Raw genomic sequence first — 26,096 nt, forward strand, 5'->3', positions numbered from 1 at the left:
CCCGGGGTCTGTGTTCCCTGTCTGCAACCCACCGGTTGCGCTCCTCACTGCCAGCTGCACCTGCACTGGCACGTAAGCTGCGCCTTCACTGGTGCTGTGAGAATAATGTGCCCTCCTGGCGCTAGACTGCGCCCTCACTGGCGCTAGGGCACCCCGCACTCTCTGGGGTCCCTATGAGGACACTGCGCCCTCCTCGGGTGCTGGGGCCCCCACACTCCCGTGTGGCCCTTTATGAGGCCTCCTCCAACCCCTACAGCCTCACCCAAACCTCCGGTTTACTAACAGAGCCAAACAAACTCAAAGTACAGGCCTCTAGGCTATAACATAACTACAAGCCGTATGGCTATAACTTAGTATCATGGCTCAAGCCTCCAGGGCTATCACGAGCTATACTTACAATCTGGCTTCTTCCCCCATCCTGGCCGAGGAAACTCCTGCCTCTCTGGTTGCCTCAGCCCTGGGCTTTATAACGGCCAGGCCCTGGCCCCTTCTGGCGAGCTGATTCTTATCAGTTGCCCTGGCAACCTGCAGCTGCACTCTTTATCTCCTCTGGGGCTCCTTATGCACTGTCAGAGCTTCTCCTCTGGCAGCTTTCCCCTCTCTAGGAGCAGGCGCACCGAGGTGCCCTGCGACCCAGAGGATTTGCTGTCTCATATTTGGCATCGCATATTATTTACCTCAATCATGTGTAATGCCAAAAGGTCAGACAGTTACCCATCACCAGTTTGGAGATTCACTAATATGCATATTGGACATTTGCAAGAATGCTTTGCTTCCAAAATGCTGCAATGTACATTACAACTGGAATGGAGAGTTAAATGCCAATGGTCTTATTACACAAATCTGCTATTCACTTTCGTTTTTTCTTTTTGCATGTAAGACTTCCAAAGGATGTCTTATTTTTCCCCTCTCTAGGCTATAAAATAACTATTAGGAAAAGACCATATCAAAAGAAGTAATAATAGAAAAAGTAAAAATCCAAGCAGAAATTGGAGGGGGAAAATCCAATGGATGCTATTTTCACTGTATTAGAAATGGACATATTTACATGACAGTCTCCTGGGTCTATTGAACCTTGATGGATATAAATAGTGCAGAATGAAGGCAGTAATGAATGACACTCCCATTAAACAGACAAAACTTTAGCAGAGGTGATTTCATGCAGTCGGATTCTTTTGCTTTTTCACAAAGGATGAAAAGATTTTTTTTTCCTATCAAAACATCCTGTGAAAATGAGAATACTGAATTCCTTGTTCTTTGTAAGACAGTGGCAATAGCACTGCCTGTCTCATGTTACATTTTCTGTCAGGTTGTTTTCCTGTTTGAAAGTCTACAAGTGCTAGTATCTGCTTCTAATGTCACACTGAAATTTGATTTTGGCCAGTCAAACACAGTATATATCTCTGTAATAAAAAAAACCCTTCTTTTCTGTAAAACTATATATAATGTGATCTATGGAGTTCAGGATCAGGATCCAAGCTGCCAAATTTTATCATTTGGACAATCTGACAAGGGCAAGAAAGGGTCTCTTGCTGCTTGTATAGCCTTACAGGTAAAATCTTTCCTACAGCCTGTCTATACCGACAGTGAGTTTACATCCAGACTCTCTCTCTCTCCCCCCACTCTCTATCCAGGAGTCTAATGGCATGTCTACACTACAGGCACTGCAGTGATTGAAGCTGATGTAGACTTGCCTGATGAAGTTTTAAAACTAGCTAGTTTGGGTAGTTATAGAAGCATAACTGTGGCAGCAGCACAAAGCTGAATATATATTTTAAAGCTACCTAGCTGAGATAGGTCTAGAAACTGCAGCAATTGCAATCTAAACTTTCTTCTGCTCCCTCCAGTAAGGCCCTTGCTGTAGACTCCTACAGACTCAACACACATAGCATACTGAATACTGGGTACAAGTCTCTCCCTTGCTAGCTATTGAGGTTTCTCCACCTTTTCCTCACTATCCTTTATGTGTGTCTTAATCGATTTCAAAGAAGTAACTCAGCACTGATTGTTTAGGAAGGACTGCTATTGAACCATTAGCCAGTGAGGGAGCAAACTTTTTTCAGCAGAAGACAAGAAAAGAAGAGCAATATTTGCAAATTAACCTGAAATGTATTGGCACCAGTGACCCACATAAATGAGAACCTCTGATTAAGAAGAGACTAAGATAATATCACCCACAGAAGCAGAGACATGCAAAATGTTCAAAACAGAAGATGCCAAATATGCATTTGCTCCAATTACAAACACAGAACTCAGGTCATGCTTTTTTTAATTGGTTTGTTAGGACCCCGGTCCCAATTTACACTATCAGAAGTTTGGAACCAACAGGGGCAAAGATACAAGTAACATTATAAAGTCTGTGTCCTTGTAGCACTATTTTTTGCAGTCACATCTATGTTAACTAATGTGAATATTGCAAGTTAGGGTAATCGTTAGGTGACTTGTTACAGATAGACTATTTGACAAGTTGCCTTCAAAAAAGTTCCAGAAAATTTCTCTTTGTCTTCAGAATGAATCTGGAATTTGACACCAATCTATAAGTTATAGGGTGGATGAAGTAGGACTGCAGTATAATGGAAACTAGTTGCCACCTTATTACAGAGGAAAACAGTATTTCCCATTTAGAGACACAAGTTGGAATTATCCTAAATCAGTACTGAGGAAGTAAGGGCCTGATCCTGATTTGTGCTCAGCATCTCTTAAAATCAAGCCCTACACATGAAGCTAAGGATTCTGCACATAGGAATAGAGAGAGTCCTGTCAAGTTACTTTCCTAAACTCAGAAATTCACAGAAAACTAAATCTGAATTGGACCCTGCAGAGGTCATTTGTTCCAATTCCTCATCAACGGCAGGATCATCTCTATCCAAACCATCCTATAAAAATCTATTGTCCACCCTATTAGTAAAACTACACGGGCAACCCTGGTACAACTGAAAGATGTAACAACCTAACCTGCCACAGGTAAAGAAGGGGAACTATGATGACCACTATCTTGCTATGAGGATTGCTAAAATATGCTCAAGAGAGCCAATAAAGAGGGCTGTGACCCTCCCACTACAGGGAAAAGTACCACCCCCCCCCCCCCCCACATACACACACACACAACCTCTGTACCAATTGGACCATGAGATAAAATTCCTTTGGTCTGACCATGGGGCAAAACTGTCTAGACAAGAATCTCCAGGTTTAAGTCAGGAGCATGAGCACAAACAGGGCATGTCTACCCAAGATGCTTTACTGCTCAGTAGAGCCAATTACTGCACAATAAGCATTCACTTCTTCACTTGCAGATACTTACTGTGCAGTATTTGGCTCTAATCCTGAGTAAATTTGCTATCTGCAAATGCAAGTAGCAATTTTTCTCAAGATTAGTAACTGTGCAGTAGCATATGTGTAGACCCTTGACCAGGAGCAAATGTGCTCCGGGTCAGCTGGGTAGCAGGGGGCAGGAGATTGTTCCCTGCCCCTGGGTGCTCCCTGCTGCTGGGGTGCAGGGACAATGTCTCCCTGCCCTGGCAGCAGGGAACTCCCAGCCCTCTGTTCTGCGATCATGGGACCAGGGCTGGGAGATCCTTATCTGGAAGGATCTCCCAGCACCAGCCCCATGATTGCAGAGTGGGCACTGGGAGATAAGGATCTCCCAGACTAGGCCCCGTGACTGTGGGACTCAGGCTGGGAGATAAGGATTAATTAAGAATCCTCACAGACATTAGCAGACAAATCAGGTCATGTCCGAAGGGAACAGCCTCTGAGACCCTGCTCATACAACAATTTGCACGAGTATCTAACTTGATGCACTACAAAGCAAACCTTTAAAGTAAAGCAAAAAGAGGAAGCTTCCACAGATGGATTTTTCACAGGTAACTTCTGTGAATCAGATTTGCTCTTGGCTTCTTATTAATGGATATAAGGGAAAAGATGCAGTAAGCTGTTGTATGGAGACATCCAGGTTCAGGGCTGAAGGTGAGTTGCTCAGCAAAATTAAACTCCTCTCTAATGTATAAAATTGAAGTTAAAAACTTAGCCTCTGTTCCACTTTCTTGTAGCAAATACAATAAGTAAGACATGAAGGAATGAAGAGCAAACTGGAAAAATCTTTAAGTAATAAATCTGACTGGGCAAGAGAACAGAGGGGTTCTTGCTTTTAGGGCTTTTTTTTGTTTCTTTGTTAAAGAGAAAAATACTGATCTCTTGTCTAATTGTGATGTTTTACCTTTTTATGCTGCAAAAGATTTTTTGATGATGGGCGCTGCGTTCTGAAATGCCCCAAAGGGAAATTCGAATTTAAAAACCAGTGCCATTTGTGCCATCATACCTGCCTGGATTGTAGCGGAAGTGAACCCAACAAATGCACTGTGTGTGGTACAGGTAAGGAAAACATCTTAGTTTTTACTTGTACCTAGGTCTCTTAATTTCTCTTTACTCTCAGGACAAAGTCCTGAAGTCATTAAAATCAGTAGGCTCTTTATGCAAAATGACCTCCAACACATTTTATAGAGCTAAATTGTGTTCATGGCCCAGATATAGGGATAAAGTTCCCACTGTTTTTACAGATGCATTCTGTTCTTGCTTATTGTGTGTCCAATAAAGCTACCTAATGTTTTTTGAAAATTGACTATCTTTGGAGATATACCGTATTTACTCAAATACAAGATGGCCCTGATTATAAGACAGCCCCCCAATAATTAGATTTTATACATGGAAAATTTATATTTTTTTGTATATTTTCTTAGTATACAATCTAATTATTGGAGGTTTGCCTTGAATTTGTTCCCCTCATTCTGCTACAGCGGGGAAAATAAATCTGGGAGATCAGGTAACCCTCTTGTCCTCTATCTTCTTCTCCCTGCAGCCCCTTCCCCCCCACCCCCACCCCCTTCCTTGGTGTAAGACCCTGCTCTCCCTGAGCACATGGAAGTGAGGAGCAAATTTGAAAACACTGACCTTGAAATTAAACATGGCTGTAGTAATTTAGATATAGTAGCCATAGACTTAGTTCATGGTTTCCATTACTGATGGTTTCCGTTATTGAGCACATACTGCTTTTGGCAGCAGTTTAATGCTAGATAATGTACCATATTTACTCAACTACAAGGTGAGGTTTTTTCCCACCCAATTGGCATGTGGAAAACCCCCTCATCTTATGCATAAAAAAAAACCTAATTAAAAACATCGTCTATCATTAAACTGCTGTCAAAAGCAACATGTGCTCAGTAATGGAAACTGACTATGAAGTTGATTAAATGTAGCCAACATGAAGCATGACTATACAGTACATAACCCATCTTAGGCAAACATGTTGCTGGGAAACTTTGGTTTTTTTGGCCCTTAAAAAAGAATGGTCAGGTGTTCCCTCCCCAAGGAATTGGCACTGGGCCTGGAGGTACTGCAATACCAGGCTGGTACCAGCAGGGCCAAAGACAGTCCTGACACTCTCCCTTTGGTGTCAAAAAAGCTAGATTTAATCTTAGCCAAAAGGCTGAGATGCCAATGGGAACCCACCACAAGGACAGGTTAGTGTGACCCAGCTGAATAAGAAATATGGTAGTGCGCATTGCTCTCAGTCCTTCTCAAAACTGACTCTTTTTCAAGTCATGGACAGCCACAGCATTAAATACATTTTGACTTCCTCTTCATTCCCACAGCTGAGCTATCCTTGGTGCCAAAAATGGGGTGCACCATATGCAGCTGGGGCTGGGGGTCCTGCAGTTGAAGGGACTCTCTGCCCCGGCAGTGCCCCACAACTGCCAGGACCGAAAGTCCCACAGCTGGCAGGATTCTTAGCTCTGCCAGTGTCCCATGGCTGCTGGGACCGTGTCCACAGCTGTGGGAATCTCCATTCTTCATTAAGGATGCTGTGGGACACTGCTGCAGCCATGAATCCCATCAGCTATGAGACTTGCAGCTGCAGGAGCTAGCTACTCGCTGGTGCAGGGGGAGCCCAAGATGGTGATCCCAAGCTCCCCCTGTACTGGCAAAAAGGCATGATAGGATCTGATACACGTGTGGCATGGCAGGAGGTACAATTGTGTGGATTGCTCATCAGATCCTAGCATGCCTTTACCTGCACATGTAGAAAACTCTGTAAATCTTGTATCATCTGAAATAAGAAAAACACACTGCTATTTAATAACTATTTAATCAAAGGAAACATGTCAAATACCAGCAGAACAGCCTTCCAATTCTATCTATATCCTGTGGCTACAAGACATGCATGAATATGCTGGAAAGTGAGCAATGCAAGGTTATGAATATTGTCCAACTTAGGTCTGCATTCAGATTTAAGTCAGCAATAGGAGCAGGTTCAAACCTGAATCCAAAGTCTAGATCCAAGTATATATTTTAGCTCTGGTGGGACAAAAGGCCTGTTTCAAGATCCTTCTCATCAGAGACCTAAAAAAGGAGAAAATAGCAAAAGTTATTGCAAAATTATAAATTATAGGTGATATAGGAATCTCTGGACCTCATGAACCTAAGTTCAGATACAGAGAAAACCCATACTCACCTTAAGGAGAATGCTATCCTTGACCCAAAATAGATGAAATATTATAATATCAAAGTAAATTCAAACAAACAGGTAATGCAGGGGATTCCCTGGTGTAAGATATTCTTTTTCCTTTGAATTTGCAATGTAGTCAGTAAGTTTTCCCCATAGCACTATACATTAGTATCTATTGGATACCAAGGCATTTTAGCTTAAAAAGCCACAAAAGTGAAGACTGCTTGACTGTTGACAAGACAGTAATGGATGACATGGCCCTGTTGCAATATTTTCTTGAACTCATTATTTTCCGACAATGTATTACTTAAACCACAATTTCATATTGTCAAAAGTATTTAAAGTCTTTGGTCCAAGAGGCCAACACGCAGGTATAAGATTTTATATATATAGTTCTATAAACCTGTTATTTTTTAATTATCCATTATGATTATAATCTGCTGGCAAACTTACACCATTATAAATTCAGGGAAAGCTTGACAGTTCTAACAAAATGAATACTGCAAGCCAAAGTGAGCAAGAAATGCAAGCTTTCCCCAGGGGCAGTCACAGACTGCTGCATGGACAAATGTATCTGAGTGCTTTTCCTGAAAAGGCTTAATAGTTTTTGTCTTCCCACAAACCTCTCTTTTCAGTAGGAAACATTTTCCATTAAGGTTCCCAAATAATAATTTAATGAAATCCTTGGGTAGTTTAATAAAAATAACTGACAGTTAAAATTAGTTATTGACAAACTGGCTCAGAATATATGTAATGAAATATGGAGCTTTTTAGTTTAAACAGTCAAATTCAGGCTCCATCAGTAATGGTCTTATGCTGCAAAGCCTTAAGCTATAGATATCTATGTTTCAAAAGCTACTATCACAATAAACATTCATTAGTACCCACATTGAAAGTCCCATTTTAGAGGATGAAACTGAATGGATAAAGAGATTGAATCTTTCACCTCTGACAGTCTCTTTTGGTCAAGGTGTCAGTTGTAGGGTGACAGAAGGGAGGACACCTTATATTACTACTACCCCTTTTGTCCTTACCCTGTGCCGGAGCACAAAACTTCTGTGGGAATCAAGACAGACAGATACCATAGTGATACACCGGAGTAGGCTAGAAAAGAAAGCAATAAAAGTTCACTCATAAAAAATGAAATAAAAAGATTGAATGGCTGTTTTTTTATAGCAGAGAAAGAGTAACATTATACAGTTAGCATAATCATAAATTTATTTTGTACTGTAGGGTGTCTTTTAAAACAACTTCCGAAATTTGCAATGCAATGCACCCTGGATTATGTGCACTTTCCCAGGTTACATTCTGAGAACGTGTCTCAGTTATTTAATCCTGACAGGCCAGGAATCTTCATTGCTTTATTATAAAATGGACACGGTCTTATACTTCAAAGTCTAAATCAGAATCCAAACTTTATCCATTATGGGAAACAAGTGGGATGTGGGTTCCAGTTGGGCTTATTCTAGAGAGAGCAACGCTTTCATAAAATTTGAGTCAAAGGGCTAAAATTAGCAATGCTAGTTCCTCTCTCCGTAACACAAAGGATTCAATTCAAGAAGGGCCCTTTTTGTCACAGCCAGTTATTTGCAGGGAAGTGCTGGTTGGCAGTCCAGTAATGCTATCTCCTTGTTCTGTATTGGAGGACTGGGAATTGTTCACTGAGTGTATGCACTTGAGAGGACTACGACAGTAGTGCCCTGATTTCCCAATGCTAAGAAAATGGTTCAGAGTCTCAGCTAGCATAAACTGGTGTAATTTCATAGATTTCCATGAAGCTGATGGTTGATGCCAAGGATGGGATGAACCACACTAGACAAACCTCATTCACGTACTCTCTCTCAAAAGCATCTGTTACTTGCCACTGTCAGAGACAGGACACTAAGCTAAAAGGACCATTAGTCTGACCCATTATGGCACTTCTTGGGCACATCTACACGAGATGCTTAGTGCCTATTGGAGTAACTCTACTGCGCATTAGTGCAGCTGGCAAAAACCATGCCAATGCACTAATGCACAGTAGATTACTCCAATGGGCATTAAGCGTCACTGAAAAAGCATTCATCTGCGCTAATGCACAGTAGCACCGATTACGGTGCATTAAGTAGCTGTTATTACAGGTATTAAAACTCAATGTGCCATAATTACAGCACATTAATCAATGTGTAGATGCACCCCTTATGTTCTATGCTGATTTCCATCAGCTGTAGATCTAGTGCTTAATGTTAACACTACTTTTGTATGGATTGAATGATGTTTTTTTTACTGCTGTATTTTTCCTGTTGTGTCTGTTGCACAGATAAAAGAGGGATAAAACGTTTCCTGTACATTGGAGAGTGCAGAGAGAGCTGTCCCCCAGGACACTACCATTCAGAAGACAACACCTGCATACCTTGCTCTGAGCAGTGTGAAGTGTGCCTTGACTCCACTCACTGCAAGAGATGTTTCAAAGGATACTACCTAGATAAAAACGAGTGTCAGAAACATGAATGTAGAGAAGGTAAGCACACTACAGCAGGACTAACATCCCTGCTGCTATCCTGCCAAGTGAAAATTAGGCTCTTGTTTTCTAATGCACAGAAGGTGTGTCTACATATTCATTAATGCACCATAGTTACTGCACATTAAGTTTAGTACTTGTATAACCAAGCACTAAATCAACGCACAGTGACTGGTGCTACTGTGCAGTAGCACCGGTGCACAGCTTGTTAATGACACTAATTGCATAGTAGCCTAATATTACTGAGCAGTAGCGTATGAGCACATGTTTTGCCATGACACAATACTGTGCCGTTAGTGTCTCGTGTAGATATGCCCAGAAAGTCCAAATAAGAAGGCTCTTAGTCAAGGTCTGAGTCTCCTCTCACATATATTAGAAGACATTTCCATGAATTGGATGGAGTCACGCAAATGTGACTAGGAAGAGAAATGTGCTGAGCCTGTGTCTTAATATTTCTGTTGACAGCATCTGATGCAGTAAGCTCAGGCTTATAAAGCTTATGCATCTCTGATTTAGTTAGTTTATAAGGTGCTTCCCTACCCTGCCTTCTGTCTTGATACTTGGCCATATCAATTAGTTTATTTTCGGTGTCCTAACTGAATGCTTAGATGTAGGTGTTTCATTTAACTAAAATTAATTCAAAATTTGGGATCTGCAATGTGCAGGTGAAGTGGAAGACCCCGACTCTGAAGAATGTGTACCTTGCGCAGATGGATGCCGGACATGCAGTGTGGGTATGTATTACTCCTATATTGCACCTCCATTGTAGTTTCATTTGGGAATATGTTACTTCTCTTCAACTCTGGTCTTAAACCCTTTCACAGGGCTATTACTCAATTAAGCCTTAACGCATTCTACCATAGCAAAAGTTGTATTTTAATGCTGTCTGCAGTTCTTTAACATGGAAAGTAATCTAGCTACAGCACAAATTTTCTATCAAGAAAGATTACCCTTTCTACATACTTCTTCAACAGGTAAGCATTTGTACCACAACTATAAGGTTAAAGTGACTTTTCCAAGTTCACAAGAATAGTTAGTTTCAGAACCAGAATTAGGCCTCAGGCATTCCAAGCGTGTAGACCTGAGTACAGACAACTAGACTGTCATCCAAAACATCTGTAAAGTCCATTTCATATATATGTATGAGAAAGAGCTGGAAAGAGCTGTAAATTCATATACATCTGTAAACACAGGGCAAATTACTTGTGCTCAGTGCCACTGCCTGCAAATTTTATTAAAAATTGTAATTTTTTGTGAGGCTAAAGAAATCCCTTCTTTTCATAATATGAGTCTGAATGGATACAAATGCCTGAAAGGCCGCTTCAGGCTCAATTCCAGGAAAAACTCCTCCACAGTTAGGGTGTTTAAACTGTGGAATAAGCTCCCTCCAGTGGTGGTGCAGTCACCTACCCAAGAAATTTTCAAAAGGAGACTGGACAGTCACCTCGCTGGAGTCACTCGACCCCAGTTGTCTTCTCTTGTCTAGTGCAGAGGGACCCGATGATCTACAAGGTCCCTTCCAGCCCCTAACAACCTATGAATCTATGAAAGTTTGATATTTTCCAATAAATATCATCCAACATATCTGCATCGGTTCACCCAAATCTGCATTATATACATGAAAATGGAGACAATTACCATACTTCATTGTCCCTTTTAATATCAGATACTTAAATGTTAAAAATAGGTTGTAATTATTTTAATTTAACTGACTTCATTACAGTTCTGTTGACAAGTGCACAACAGGAAAATCTATCACCCCAGGACTGAATGAGAACAGGATGACCCATCAGAAAAGTCATCCTCAATTATTACAGGAGTATAGGTTGTAGCCATGTTTTGTTTTTTTTACTAGCTGGCTTCTTTACTATATTCATTCTACCCAGGAAGAGCACACACCAACTGCAGATGCTTCCTCAGCCTGATGAAGGGTATTTATACCTGAAAGCTTGCAAAGAAGAATTTTTCCAACTATTTGAGTTGGTCTAATAAACGATACCAGTTTTACCCAAAGATCCTTAATTATTCACTCTTACACACTGATTTGTTCTTAATGAAACATTGCTCTTATGCAAAGTAAATGTCCAAATAGGGGTTAATGAGCCATGAAGAATTGAGTCACTTCACAAAAAAAAGTAACTTTGCTGTCAAGTAATTTCCATAAAGTTTAAAGAAAGCAAAATGTGCAGAATTATTTTTCACTCTAATCCACTTGGTGTAAATCTGGAGGTATTCTACTGCAAAATCAGAGTCCGTCAGATTTTATTTTGGTAATAATTAGATAAGAATTTGGCATGCTATACATCAAGAGGCTGTATCCAAATGTGTTAGAATTAAAGATGACTCTTGATCCAGATTTTCAATAGATATTTCAGGGGTGATTTCTATGGCACTATGATTTAAGCCATTCTCTTGCTAGGATGATAGGATGCCATTCAGTACCAGGTAAATGATGGGGGGAAAAAAAGGACCTGCAAATAGTTTGATACACTGTCTTCATGCTTTATATACCGTTATTTTTTCCACAGAAAGCAAAAGCCTCATGAATAATCAGACATATTCATGCAAATGTTTTCACCAGAAGTGACTTACTCAATCCCCCTGACTTCTTTGAGTCATCCAATTCATGTTATAGAATAACACTATGTGACTTGGTGATTGATTAGGCACTGCAAATACAATTAAACCTGAATGTCCACTTCCATCATTGCAGATGTTCCTTTGCTGATAGGAACAGGAGTAGCTCCACTGTGTGAGAGGGAAGAACAGGCTTCAGAGCAACCGTGGCAGCATTTTAGAGGTTTACTACATCTGGGAGTCCTACTGCATTCAAATCACAAAGCTTGGATATAAAGTTGACTGGTAGAGGGTATACAATCTGCTGCTCTGCAGATTTACCCATATCCTTGTATAGCCCTATTTCTATTGGGCTGAGATAATATCTGCAGAGCAGTTACACAGCCACATTATGGCACGAGATTCTTTCATTCCCAGCCCACCAGCATTTGTTTAGTGCCAGTCTTGGCCTGTATTTAGACTACAGTGAATTAAGACAGGAGGAAAAAAAAACTGCTCAGAGCAGTAGTCATAGCAAGTCACTTGCTAACAGTGCACATGGTGAACTTTGTTCATATAAAATATTTGTTCAATAAGTTTGAATAAAGAGCATGCAAGGCTGTTTGTAGATAACTGTCAAACAGAAGAAGGGACTAAACTAGTGCAGCTCCCTTTAATGCCATTTGTCTCCTCAGTATAAATCCACCACTAGGCTGGTTTCTCATTTGGCTTCTGACTCCTGCCCCCAAACTTCTGATTTAAACAGGGGTTGCAAAAGTGCCACAGATTAACACAATTCATATATGTTGAGCCAATGTAAAATCAATTTTCAGTACAGAGCAAAGGTCAAGGAGTGAGTAGCTTGGCTGAGGCCAAAGTACAGAGGAAAATAGTTGCAATTTTTGGATAAGATGGGTGTAATGGTGAGGGAACAGATATGGTTCTTTCAAAATGCCAGCACTGGATTTTGAACTGAACACATCAGCAGGCATGAAGGAAAACCTAGGTTTAGTAGGTCCCTGCAGTAAAATGTGCTTTTTAAGTTCTAGATTTAAAACAAACTGGAAAGAAATCTGGAGATTCTTTTCTTTCCTTTTGTTTTGTTGTCCCTGGTCTTATTGACCTTGCAGCTAAATTACATGAAGGAAAAGCTTTCTTATACCTGATCAGAAACTGGATATACTTAAAAGACCTATGTGAGCAAACAGCAGGGCCATGCATCTCTACCCAGCCAGAACTGGATTATAACAAAGACTGTAAAGAAATCCCAGTGTCACAAAAACAAAACAATGGTATTTTATGTCCACTAGAAAAATACTGAATTTATTCCATTTTGTGCATAATATTTGGCATCCTTGGATGGAGATTTTTGTTTCTAAAGATTTTAATACACAGAGTTTAATAGTCTTTACCCAAGTGTATCTGTGCTTTAACACCACTGAGCAATTTGCTTAAGTAAGAATTGTAGGACCAGTATATAGGGGTGTTCCTAGTGAACAAGACTATAGGAATTATTTCCTAAATAAAGAAGATTTACAGAGACAAGGAGGAATCAAAGCAATCATGTCATGTGCATCACTAAAAATGATTCTTGGTGGAAGTTGAAGATATCTTCATACATAGATATACAAAAGACAAATTGTTCACTTCCATAAAAAAGGTGTTATGATATAGTTCCTTTGTATGGTCTTTTGAAATCTTGTGGCTATATAAGAAGTATTCTTTTTCTGTCAGACTGAGCTTGGAACATTTGGCAGTTTATATCAGATGTAAGGCTAACCCTTAAGAAATAAGAAAGGATGCACCATTGCAATCATCTAACAAAGCAAAAACTCAGAATGAGTTCTGAATGAATGTAAAAATTCTGTAACTTTCAGCAAACCTTACCTATTTTTATTTCTTCTAAGAAAGCATGTGACCTCAGGTACAGTACAGGATCACATATAATGACAAAGTTCACTGAATGGAGTGTTTACATAACAGACAACAAAGGGCAAAAATAATGTCAGCTACTATTACTTTTTTAGTATAATTCATGATATGTCAAACTTCAGGTCTACAGCATTGTTTATTCTGTTCACTTGTATTTATAATAAAATGCAAGTTTTAAATCTTTCATAAATGACTATTACGGTTGTGGCTGACCTGCATCAGCATGCTTTTAGAAGAAGGTGGTGATCAATAATAAACATTCTAAATTCAATATTTCAGAATCAAAATTCATCCTTGATTTCTGCAAGCCAATATAATTTTTCTTCATTTTAGGAATAGGAAAAAATCACTTAAGCTAGATACGGGTATTCAAAAAGCTCGAGGTAGAATCAAAGTTACACGATTGCCTGTAAACAGCATAGTTTAGATTGGGTTAATCTCTCTCACCCTCAGTTTCTACATGTCGAAGGGATGAAATAGCATTACCTGTCTAACAAAGGGTGCGTCCATATGCAATGCTATGTCACTGTAGAAATGCACTACGGTGATGTAGCATCTGAGGGAAAAACTGGTGACGCCGCAGCTAGGTCACTGTAGTGATGCAATCCTTCATTATAGCAGATCATTACGGTAATGTAGTGCCTAAAAATAACCCTGTGTGGTACACATAGTGCAGTACCAGCTGTTACTGCACCATCTTTTAGTACTTCCAAAAGGAAGTACTAAATGACGGCACAGTAACAACAGTACCATAGCAGCACACGTAGATGCGTCCAGTGTGTTATAAAGTATTCCAAGTAGCTATTAGCTATGATATCACTAGAATCTCCCTGAGAATGACCAGTGGCTCCACTAACAAGAATGCAAGGTAGCGGGAAAGAAATGTGCCTTCAAGAAAGGACTGCAACAAACTGTCTGTGACACTGTCAAAAACATTGGGATTACAAAGGAAAGGCGTCTGGAGGAGAAGGAGGGAAATTAACTTTCTAATGCCAAAGTGCTAAGGTAAAACACATTTGCTTTTAGGGGCAAGAACTGAGTTAAGAAAAACATTTGTCATGAGTTTCTCCTATAATGTAGGTAGTGGTCTGGGGTACAACTCAAGCTAACTTTGAGGATTGCACTCAGATATTATGAGGATTAGCACCAATATAAAAATAGTTTAAGATTAGATATAGAAATTAAAGCAAATGAGTACGGAGACCTATAGACTATTGCCATCAGTGTCAGATACTACCCAGTGGTTTAGCTTTCTATTGCCAGAAGAAAAAAAAAAAATTTATTCCCATTTTCAGTTGTTTGTTCCCTGGTGGTGGTAGCAGGGTCAGAGTGCATTGGGGGTAGTACATGTTGCCCCTGGGGAGAGAAAAAATACCTCCTGGTCATGTCTACAAGAGATGTTTACTGCACAGTTGACTAGTTGGCTGTGCAGTAAATGTCCTGGCATCTACACATGTAGCCCTATTAGGCTTGAGTAAAATAATTTACTCTGCAGCAGGATACTACTTGTATTTACAAAGTTTGTATTTAAAAAAAAAAGTCCTCAGTAGCACACATATATATGCTGCCCAGCTGGCTGGGACATGAGGGTGCTTCAGTGAGGGGGCTGCCTGCCAGTTAGCCCCACAGTGAAGTTCCCCCGTGCCCCAGCCAGCCCTTTCACAGCATGTTGAGCCAGGGGGACCAGCCTACACCTCAGCTCCATGTGGTGCTCCTGAATAAACTGGAGAGTTTATTGCTTCCCAGTTAAATTGCTCCCAGCTGCAACATTGTAACATGTGCATGGAGCAACTAACTCCAGAACAATAAACTCTGCAGTGTATTAGGTGCCATGTAGATGCTCCCACTTTTGATTAGTTTTAATTTGACTGGAGGTTTAAAAAAGGATGACAACGATCCAAATAGCTGCATACCCTGGAGTTCCCATAGCAAATGATTCACAGGAGGGTGCTGGAGAGAAATTTCTGTGATTCCATCTGTGAGCCAAGATGCTGAAAAACAAGGATTGATGGTGCTTGTCATAATTTCCATTGTTCTAAAGAAGCACATCAAAACCCATTTGTTTCCCTCAAAATTTAGATCCAAGATGTCAATGTGACAATACAGAGGCACAATGATAGGGGGTTATAAACAGATTTGTAGGAAGACTGTAGTTTGGGTACATGCTTTTGTAGTTCCTATTTTTTAGATACGGGTATTTGCCTATCTTGTATGATTATGTGCATTTTCATCTCTGTAAACTACACAGGTAGAGCCTGAGATACTCTAGATACCTGAAAGAAAAAAGACACACAGAGTATTAAACCCTGTAATGTGCATGTGCAAAGTTGCATTTTACTCATTAGTTTAAATATTCATATTTAGATGAAAGATGAGGCTTTCTGTGATACCTTTTACTGGCTCACCTGTAAGGTTGGGAGAGCTGTTGGGCAAATATTCAAGCATCAAGTGCCCTTTCTCAGGCCATGTCGTTATTGTCATTGCCGTCGTTGTTATATTTAGATGATAATGGTGTCTAAGAAGCCTAAAACTGAAGTAATTCATTTTCAAATAAAATACACATACATAAAATAGTCACAGATACATATATGTATGATTGACTACCATGGAACAGAAGAAACCTCCAGAGTATATATCCCAAAGTGACATCTGACTTGGAGTGCTTGAGTTTTAGAAGGTCAGGGTCCAATTTCCAGAGGTGCTAGCCAACCACCACTCCATTTGAAGTGTATGGAAGAACAGAAATGACAAGTACCCATTCCCCTGTAATATCAGGTTGGACTGATAGAAAACAACAAGAGTGCCAAGAGGAGCAATTCTATTTTACTCATTGAAAGGTTCATTAAAAGATTAGATAATGAAATTCTCTTGAGTGGTAGAACTCCTGGAAGTAAGAACCACTTAGGGCCAATTATACTGATGTACCTGAGAAGTGTAAGTCTATCAAAGATCATTTAAGACCAAATCAATCTTAGATACAATAGAAGAAACACACACTGGTGCGCACACAAAAAAACAAGGTTCAATAGCTTGCAAAACACTATTAAATCTATGACGGCATCTAGAAACCTTTCCAAGTTGTGGGCCAGAACTCCCAGGCTCTGGTCCGATGTGGGCTAGAGGGCTTCTATTATGCATTAGAGGTAGGAGGCTTTGTCTGCACCCATGCCAGTGCCAGGGTCACCAGGGCAACCAGCACGGTTTCATTAGGGGCAGGTCATGTCAGACCAACCTGATTGCCTTTTACAATCAGGTCACAAAAGCATTGGATGCAGGTGTCGCTGTGGATGTAGTCTTTCTGGACTTCAGCAAGGCCTTTGACACTGTCTCCCACCCCATCCTCATTAAAAAACTAGGCGACTGTGGCATTGATGCCTACACAGTCAGATGGATTGCAAATTGGCTGAAGGGTCGTACTCAGAGGGTGGTGGTGGATGGGTCATATTTGACCTGGGGGGAAGTGGGCAGCGGAGTCCCCCAGGGCTCGGTCCTTGGGCCTGCACTGTTCAATTTCTTTAGCAGCGATTTGGACGACGGGGTGAAAAGCAACCTGTTCAAATTTGCTGATGATACCAAAATTTGGGGTGAGGTGGGCACGTTAGCAGGGAGGGAAAGACTGCAGAAAGACCTGGATAGGTTGCAGGGGTGGGCTAACAAAAACAGGATGTGTTTCAATACGGACAAGTGCAGGGTGCTGCACTTTGGCAGTAGTAACCGGCAGCACACTTATAAAGATGAGAAACTCCCTTCTTGAGAGCATGGAGGCAGAAAGGGATCTTGGAGTCATTATCGACTCCAAGATGAACATGGGCCGACAACGCGAGGTCACAGTCGGCAGGGCTAACCGGACCTTATCGTGCATCCACAGGTGCATCTCAACTAGGTCCAAGGAGGTGATCCTCCCCCTCTACGCGACACTGGTCAGGCCGCAGCTGGAGTACTGTGTCCAGTTCTGGGCACCCCACTTCAAGAGGGATGTGGACAACGTTGGGAGGGTCCAGAGCAGGGCCACCCGCATGATCTGGGGACAGCAGGGCAGACTCTACAATGAGAGGCTACAGGACCTGAACCTGTTCAGCCTTCACAAGAGAAGGCTGAGGGGGGACCTGGTGACCTTCTATAAACTCACTAGAGGGGACCAGAAGGGTTTGGGGGAGACTGTTTCCCCCAGCGCCCCCCGGGATAACAAGGAATAACGGCCACAAGCTGTTGGAGACTACTTTTAGATTAGACATCCATAGGAACTACTTCACAGTTAGGGCGGCTAGGATCTGGAACCGACTTCCAAGGGAAGTGGTGCTGGCTCCTACCCTGGGGGTCTTTAAGAAGCAGCTTGATGCCTACCTGACTGGGGTCATTTGAGCCCAGTTTTCTTCCTGCCCAGGCAGGGGGTCGGACCTGAAGATCTACAAGGTCCCTTCCGACCCTACTTCTATGATTCTATGAGGGTCAGGTCATGGAAGCTGCACCAGGACCAGGCGGCTGCTCCTACATTACTGGCACTTCTCTCCCATGAACACCCATTTGCAACCCTGGTACTGGTGCAGACATGGCGTGGGGAAAGTCCCCCACATCTGGAACACTAGCAAAACGCCCAGACTCAACGGACTGGATCCAGTGGCTCCGCAGGTCAAATCCAGCCTGTGGGCTATATACTTGCAGATCCCTGCATTATGAGAATGGGGGACAATACAGTAGGAGTAAATGAAAATGCTTTTGGAAAAGATTTAAAGAGATGACTAAAGGGTAGTACTGTGAACAGACTTAAGCATACAGGTACAGATTGGGATTCTAGCTGCTGTGTTCTTGATAAATGATTAGAAAGCAATCTAGTTCCCATAGTAACCAGAGAAAACACAAAGGAAAACTTCATTTCTTAAAGCCACCCCTGATGATGAATAGACTGGACTTTCAAAATACTAGAAAAATTATTATAAGGTTCCTCTTTTATCTCCAAGTAAATCATCCTTGAGAGGTTAATCTTTCAGATTAGGTCTTAGATTTGCAGATAATAAGACTTGTTTGTACAGGCTTCTTGAGTGGGGAATGCAATCTGTGCAAAAAATAATAATGTCCAGTAAATTTGGAATAGATTTCATCCCCTCCCTCCCAGCAGTCATGTTTCTGCTTAGGCAGAACATTAGATTCAATAATTTTATCTTTCGACTATATTTTAAGATGAGAGTTCCCTTGGAGGTTTAGACTATACCACACACACACACCCCACAAGAGTCAGTAAAGCAAATGCTTTCTTTATGACCTTTCCTTTTGATATGGAATAGCATTCATCCTTGGGGCAAACCTATTAAAATAAATTGATTTTCCCAAGAGGCCAGTCATTTTTGCAAATTCAGACATTTAGTCTCTCCAGTTTCTCCAACCTGGACCTGTAGAGCCAAATCCCATTTTAGTATTCAAAAAAATTGTTCAGCCCTAGCTTCTGGGATCACAGGTTTTGACAAATTTTGTGTGCCAATTATACGCTTTCATTGTATGGGTAAGACTCAATCAACTTCACTGGAATTAGTACAACTGAAATCAGCATTTGGACTTCTAATTATTTGAGATTCAAAGCCTTGTCATTAGGAACTCATTAGTTCTTTGAGCTTCCTATTAGTGTGGGTGCAGGATAACATTCTTCGTGGCATGCAAAGCATGACTGCTTCACTTCTAACAGTCTGCCTTAAAATGTGGCATGTCAGCAGCCATCTAAAGTCTGAGTTCTCTGTAGAAATGAAATAATAAAGAAGAGTTTGTTCCTGATCTGTTGCTAGTGTGTTCTGCTGTGTACCTGAAGAAACACATTTTTAGAAAGATCCTGTCTTCAACTTTCTCTCATGTATAATATCAATGACTCTTTCAAATAGTAAAATAGGTACATGCACTGGTTTTTGGCCTTCATGTAAGGATGAGCACCTGTAGAACCTCTTACTGACTGGAGGGGTTCAACATTTCTGGGATTAACTGCACATGGGAGGGAACTTTCCTATATGAGTCCTTCATGCATATTTTTGGTAGCAGGGGAAATTGTAAACTTTCCACCAATTCTCTTGTCCAAGATTTGGACCATATTACTGTCATCCAGTATGCTTACACATACTAGGCGCAGCTACACATGAAATAAGTGCACCTGAATAAACTCCTGCACAGTTTACTCCAGAGTTTATTGCTCCTGGGCACAGTGCTTACACATGCACCCAGGACCATAGCACGTTGAGCCAGGCTGGTGCAACCCTGGCTGGCAGGAGATCTGGGGGGTCAGCCTGCCAGCCTGGAGCTGCTCCACCCCAGCTCGTGAGGGTTTGCAGAGGGGCTGGCTGGGGCACAAGGGTGCTACTGTGTAGGGTTAGAGGGCAGGCGGCCTCCATAATGTAGCACTCTCGTGCCCAGCCAGCCCTGGTCACCATCTACATGTGCATTGCAGCACACTCAACTCCACCATAGGATAGTACTTGTGTTGGGCAGTAATATCCTACAGCAGAGTTGATTAGTTTACTCAGGCCTAATAGCATCACATGTGTAAATGGTGACACTACTGTGGAGCTAATCAGTTAACTCCACAATAAAGCACGTGTGTAGATGCCCACACTGAGTACTGCCTTACTCAACAAGTAGACCTATTTATTTCAGTGGAATTACTAATGGAGTATTTTGTAACATAAAAAAAGTATCAAGCACTTTATGCAAAAGGTAATAAAGACCAAATCTTGCCACCCTCTCCATCAGCATGGCTTTATATATGTTTCTGTAGATTGTAATTTCTTTCAAAGATGAATTATAGCCTTAAGAATTATAACCCTTAATACATATAAAGCTCACTTTAAAAATAATGCATCTGCCAAACTACTTTGAATCATTGTATTATATTTCTGAAATGTCCAAGAGTATTATAATTTGTACTCTTATTCAGGATAGTTATTACCCTCTTTTATTCTATATTTAAGTCCCATAATCTCCAGACAATGCCTGAGCCACCATTTTGAATGCCTTTGATTTTCCCCTAGTTTATTTCAATGCCCATTGCTCAACTACTGCTCCTACTGCATGAATTCTCAGGGTGTTTAGCCTTTCAATTTTAGGCTGCTTTTATTTTTATTGAAGTATTCTTATTTTTTACTTCAATAGGCACAAGATGGAATCATTAATTCCTCTTCCTAAAACAGTGAGCAATAATACTGATGAGTGAGATCTGTCCCCTTATTACCACTCGTTTGAAGACTGCAGATCTCACTGCAGTGTTTTTACAGTCTGTAATGCGAGGGGTTAGTAGCCTCTAAACCAAATTATTTTTCCAACTAGGGTAAATCAACGCCATCAGCTCAATGGATGCTGCTTTCTCACCTCAGCCTCTCCTCATTCAGATCCCTGCTAAAGTTTAAATCTTCCCTGCTGCCTAAAAGCAGTGATTTTAATCATCATTAATCTCCTTCTAAAATACCCTCTGCAAATTATTGGACCATTGCATGTAAAATATGGAATAATGGCACAATCTTATTTCTGTAATCTTTGCCCTTTTTAACTGATTTTGCCCATTCATTACTACTTCTCACTGCATCATGATATCAAACAGAACAAATTTCTGGGATAGTTTGTTTTGTCATCCAAACTACCGCAATGATGACAACAAGTAATGTTGCCATAACACAGGAAGAACATAACTGAGCATAGACCTGGACAATAACAGTTTTCTTAAATCTAAAGTCTAAGTTAACTAACTAAAAAATTAACTAGCTACACTGATTGATTTGGGTCAATATGAACCAAAAAGTCTTGTTGTTTTGAAGAAAATAAAAGAAGTATAAACCCACTAATCAACCAGCCAACCCAGCTATTGAGTAAAATGGAAAGTTTCACTTCAGTTCTGAGTTTAAATCTAGAAACCAAACATGGTCTTTTGAAAAATCCTTGCTTTATTAAAAATTATATTCTGTTTTGTTTTTGTTTTTTTTATTTGGCGGGGCAGAAGGGCAAAATCATTTGAAGTTCATTTTGAAATTCATGTTGAACTGAATCCTTTTTGTTGTTGCTGTTGTTGGTCTTTTTCACCAAAGGAAAGGAGCTGGAGAAAATATTTCACTTCAGTTCTGCTGTGAAGAGGCGAGCTGTCTTAGGCAGATAGTTTCCTACATGCTTTACTGGCCTCTTAAGGCCCAAGTTTGAAATTAAATCTGAAATTTCTCCACAATCTAGAGAACTAGTTCGGTTTCATCACTAGTCAAAAGTCCTATTACGATTGGAATGTATATTTCAGGTATTTTAATTGAAAGGCCATAAAGTAAAAATAAAATATGTTCTAAGGTAGTTAAAATATAATTACACTCATCAGTGATACATTACAATTCCTAGTCCTTTTTATATTATTGTGTTATTGTTCAAAGGAATGTAGAAGGCAAATAAAAGCTTACAAGAACTGCTGCAAATAAGCATTTACTAACCCTTGGTCCTTAGAAGGAAAACTGCAGCATAATATACAATAATTTCTAGCCATTACATCTAATTAAAGTGGAAGAAGAGCATAAATGTAAGATATATCCAAGCACTGAATCCCCACAACTCCTGATCAGGAAAGAAGTGCAGAACACTCAGCACATGCCAGGGCTCAGGGCCAAGTCAAATTTTCAAGAGAAAAAATGTATTAATTAAAAATAGTTAATAAACAGGAAATTAAAATTAAGATTAAGGTTATAAACTAAGGACCTGATCCTGCAAACATATACGCATACACATACCTTCTACTCCACACTTCAGTAAAGATGACCCATAGCCATTAAGAAAAGCACATGTGTAAGTCATCACAGGATCTGGGTCTGTTTTGATGGGACTTTGAGTTTGAGTGAGTGAGTGCTGCTCATTCAATAGGGAAAATTCAGGATAGTAAGTATGATTTCCAGAATCAGATTCTGGCCAAAAACCAGAAATAGGCAGTATAGCAGAACAATGACAGAAATTTCCAAAACACTCTGGAATTCATTTTTAATATATATGAATGTACGTAGTAAATATTTAGTTAAGCCTCTAAGTTAAGACTACAAATCACTTGCAGCTCTCTTTTACATATTCAAACATAAATATACCTCCAGCACAACAATGTTATGCTTGGAACAGTAATACCCATACTTCCTTTCTGGAATAGGAAAGACAGTAATCAAGGTCAAACCAGAGACCTCCAAGTGGAACGAGTTTCTGTCCTTGGACCAACAGTTAATCATTGAATGTACCTTCCAATATGAATTATGCTTCTGCTGCACATTTTCTTCTCTTCCGCCTTCTGGGTCAGGAGTATGTGGGAAAATGTCAGTTCATTACAAAAGGACAAGAGAAACCAAACTACTTTTTTCCATGAACTCTAGGTGATCCTTTTTTATCTAATACCTTTGTAATGAGACCACAAAATCAATGTGAAATGTTCACATACATCTGCTTGTAGAATTTGGCCTTACAATTTAATGGATGGAATCTTGGTAATCAATGGGAGTTTTATATTTGGCTTTAAAAAAAGAGAGGGATAAGGACCAAAGTAATGGGAAACAATACCTTATAATACCTGGATAAGATACAGATCAATCATTAGCAGTCACATGACAAAAGAGCCTCATGGAACTTGACCCCTCTCCTGATTTCCTCAACTTCTGGAGATTCAGATCTCCTATAGCTACCCACTTGGGAGAACACACTGACATCCAGCCCAGAATACTTCTATGCTTGTTTTATCCAACATTGATTGTATTAGTTTGGCAGATTTTAAAATTGGCTACTGCTGTAAAGCATTGGATATCATTAAGATCTTGCAGAATAGGGCCTTTTCCAAAAATAGTTTCAAATGAGAATGTTATAAAGGCAGGTATCATATTGAACAGTTAATTCAGTATTATAGAACTGTGACAGAGTTGTGCTTTATTTCTATCTGACATCACAGAAATCAATGCCCTTTGGATTTCATTTTTCCCCTCATCCAAGGTTAATTGATCCTAACAATTTTAACTCAGAAGTTCTAGCTGTGCAAGCAAAATGGGAGCTTTCAGTTTATAGCCATCTTAATTTTTCAGAGAAGAAGTAATGCCATGACAAATTCTGACAAATGATTTAACAGTCACCAAATAAAAACTGTGCTCCAGTATCATGATTTAATGACAACTGAAATTTAAATGTGGGATTGGATTCTTGAATCATCTTTTGTCAGGAAAAAAAAATTACAGTTGAGAACTGAGTGTGTTTGATTTAGCTTTGACGATATAACCCCAGAATTTACTCTAAATGACAAAAAAATCAATAATTAAATTATTGGTATTTTCAGAGAGATCATTCTCCGGAATTCAAGACATGTATTCCCTATAATTTTCTTCTTACAGTTTGTTAGATAATTCTGCAGGTTTTTATAAGAATTTTTCAGACAGCTTGTGATTTGCTGCTGTATAGTGAAACAAAGACGAAGGAAACAAAGGAAATACGGGAGTATTACATACATGCTTTACTTATATGCAAAAACCTGCCTTGATTAATCAAAAATTTATGAACTAACAACAATGTCATATATACTTGCAGGGACAGCAATCAACTTGGAAAATGCCTTTTGGATGAAATTTCCTTATAGAACTCATTACTGCTCTCAGAAACCATGCAAAAGGAGCCCTGGGCAAACCAAATAGCTTTCATCAATGATAAAAAAAAAAAAAAAAAAAAAAAAAATCTTTCCAGAGAAAGTTCTTACATATTTTAAAAATATTTTCTCCATCAACATTAAGAAAACCTAATCCAAAAAAACACTGAAGTTAAGTGGTTGCTGGTTCTATTTATGATGTATATATTACAGAGCATATTTGCAACAAATATGCAACATTTGTAGGAAAAACCTCACACTTTCATGAACAAATTGGCAAATGTCTGTATAAAAACATGTTGCTGCATGCTAGCTATTGGCTGTGCATTTATAAGATGTAATACATGTACCTGGAAATACTGTGGAACCAGTAAAAATAGGGTAATTGAAAATGTTGTCTTAAGAGAACTGTTAAGTATCAGGAAATTAATTACAGGTATTTTATGGCCAAATATGTATAAACACTGACCATGGGCTAGTCTCTGCACTCATGTCTGCCTTAACCTAGGGATTCAAAAGGCAGTTTCTAGGGATTCAGAAGTAGTTTTATTGTAATACTGATGACATTCCAAATACTTTGGTGGTAAAATAATAAAAGAAGGGGCAAAAATCTCCAGTCCTATCTGCTTTTTTTGGGTAGTTAAGGAGAGAAAAAGGAAGCAGAAGCCACCTACCACTCCCCACAAGCAGCACTAGAAAATATTATTGGGGGGGGCGGGGTGTCAATGATGATCCTGCCCCTCCCTGCCACAAGGCTTTTCTGGGGTCGGTGCTCACTGGTACTATGCACATAGCAGCAGAGGAGCATGTGGCAGTGGTGCTGGAGTTGCTGTTCCTGGCCCAGTTTGGGGGTGGGGGGGTGGGGAGGGTTCAGCCCTGTTAGCCCCGGCCTTCTGCCACCTATGCCATTCCCACTATTGGACTTTCCTTCAGGCAAGAAAATTCCCAGTGAATCTAGGGAGGAGGGAGGGAATTAATTCAGAAAAACAAAAGTCAACTGATGATATGTATATTTTTTCATTAAAAAAAGGTTTTGCTCCCTAATTTTGCCCAGCTCCAATGTACACGTGTGTTCCGGCAAATGCACGCATCATACCTTTTAAGAATCTAGCCTTTATTTGGTGCCTCATGGACACTCAAAATGACTAGTCACTTAAAGATTTAAGCAAGAACCTGTTTTTGAAATGAAAGGTCTTCAAAATATATGGCAATTCAGAGCAAATATACCACTTCAGGTCTACCTCTAGTAATTCCAACCTCATAAAAATTATCACATTTTAAAAACTGTGCCACCATTTTGTTTTGAACCACTCAGGTAACTTTGGGGGGGTTGTTTTTTTTTTAATTTCAGATGACCCAAAAAACTGTACATCGTGCATTCACAGTTATTACATGTAAGTACAACTTTCTGTTAGCATCTACAATTTCAGAAACAAAACCCATGCTCCATTTGAGAGATTACTGGAAGGTTTGCCATATCCATAGGCTTCATGGCTACTTGTTGAACAAAAATGGATTTCTGAAAGCTTTAAGAAAGGAAAAAATATGGGAATGTAAGGGTAGCATCACAAAACTTTATAGCCCATGTTAAAGACTAAAATAAAGAATAGCTGATTTAAAGGACATGGTACTAAGTATCTTCAGCTCTCACTAGCTATAAGAGCTGAGGGCAGTTAGCGCCAAACAGACCCGTACCAGCAGGAATGTAAACATATAAGCCTGCATACAGAGACCTGGCACTATACCACAAGTAAAAAACAAAGCTGGACAACTTCCAGCATAGACATACACATTACACAGATCGACTAGAGGCAGTAACCTATCTGCAGATTTCCCCAAATGACCAGCTGTTACCCAACAACTGCAGTAAACAAATACACTAATTGGGAACACAGTTGCATGCTTCAATTGTTTAAAAAACAAACTTTACAAGACTATAGGAGAACCTTAATATTAATAAATCCGACTTGTTGTGGCTTTAGGGTAAACTAAGTAGTCATTTTGTGACT

At 40.0% G+C, this 26,096-nt stretch overlaps 1 protein-coding gene across 1 annotated transcript in view; it reads left to right on the plus strand.

Annotated features, from left to right (window-relative positions):
- PCSK5 (proprotein convertase subtilisin/kexin type 5) overlaps nucleotides 1-26,096 on the plus strand; it is a 374,668-nt gene that overhangs the window by 313,625 nt on the left and 34,947 nt on the right. The window contains exons 22-25 of the mRNA XM_006272449.4: nucleotides 4,235-4,371; nucleotides 8,802-9,002; nucleotides 9,668-9,736; nucleotides 25,439-25,481. Coding sequence (XP_006272511.1) covers nucleotides 4,235-4,371; nucleotides 8,802-9,002; nucleotides 9,668-9,736; nucleotides 25,439-25,481 — 450 coding nt within the window. The remainder of the gene's footprint in view (nucleotides 1-4,234; nucleotides 4,372-8,801; nucleotides 9,003-9,667; nucleotides 9,737-25,438; nucleotides 25,482-26,096) is intronic.

Source organism: Alligator mississippiensis, chromosome 3 (assembly GCF_030867095.1).
Source record: "Alligator mississippiensis isolate rAllMis1 chromosome 3, rAllMis1, whole genome shotgun sequence".
NCBI lineage: Eukaryota > Metazoa > Chordata > Crocodylia > Alligatoridae > Alligator > Alligator mississippiensis.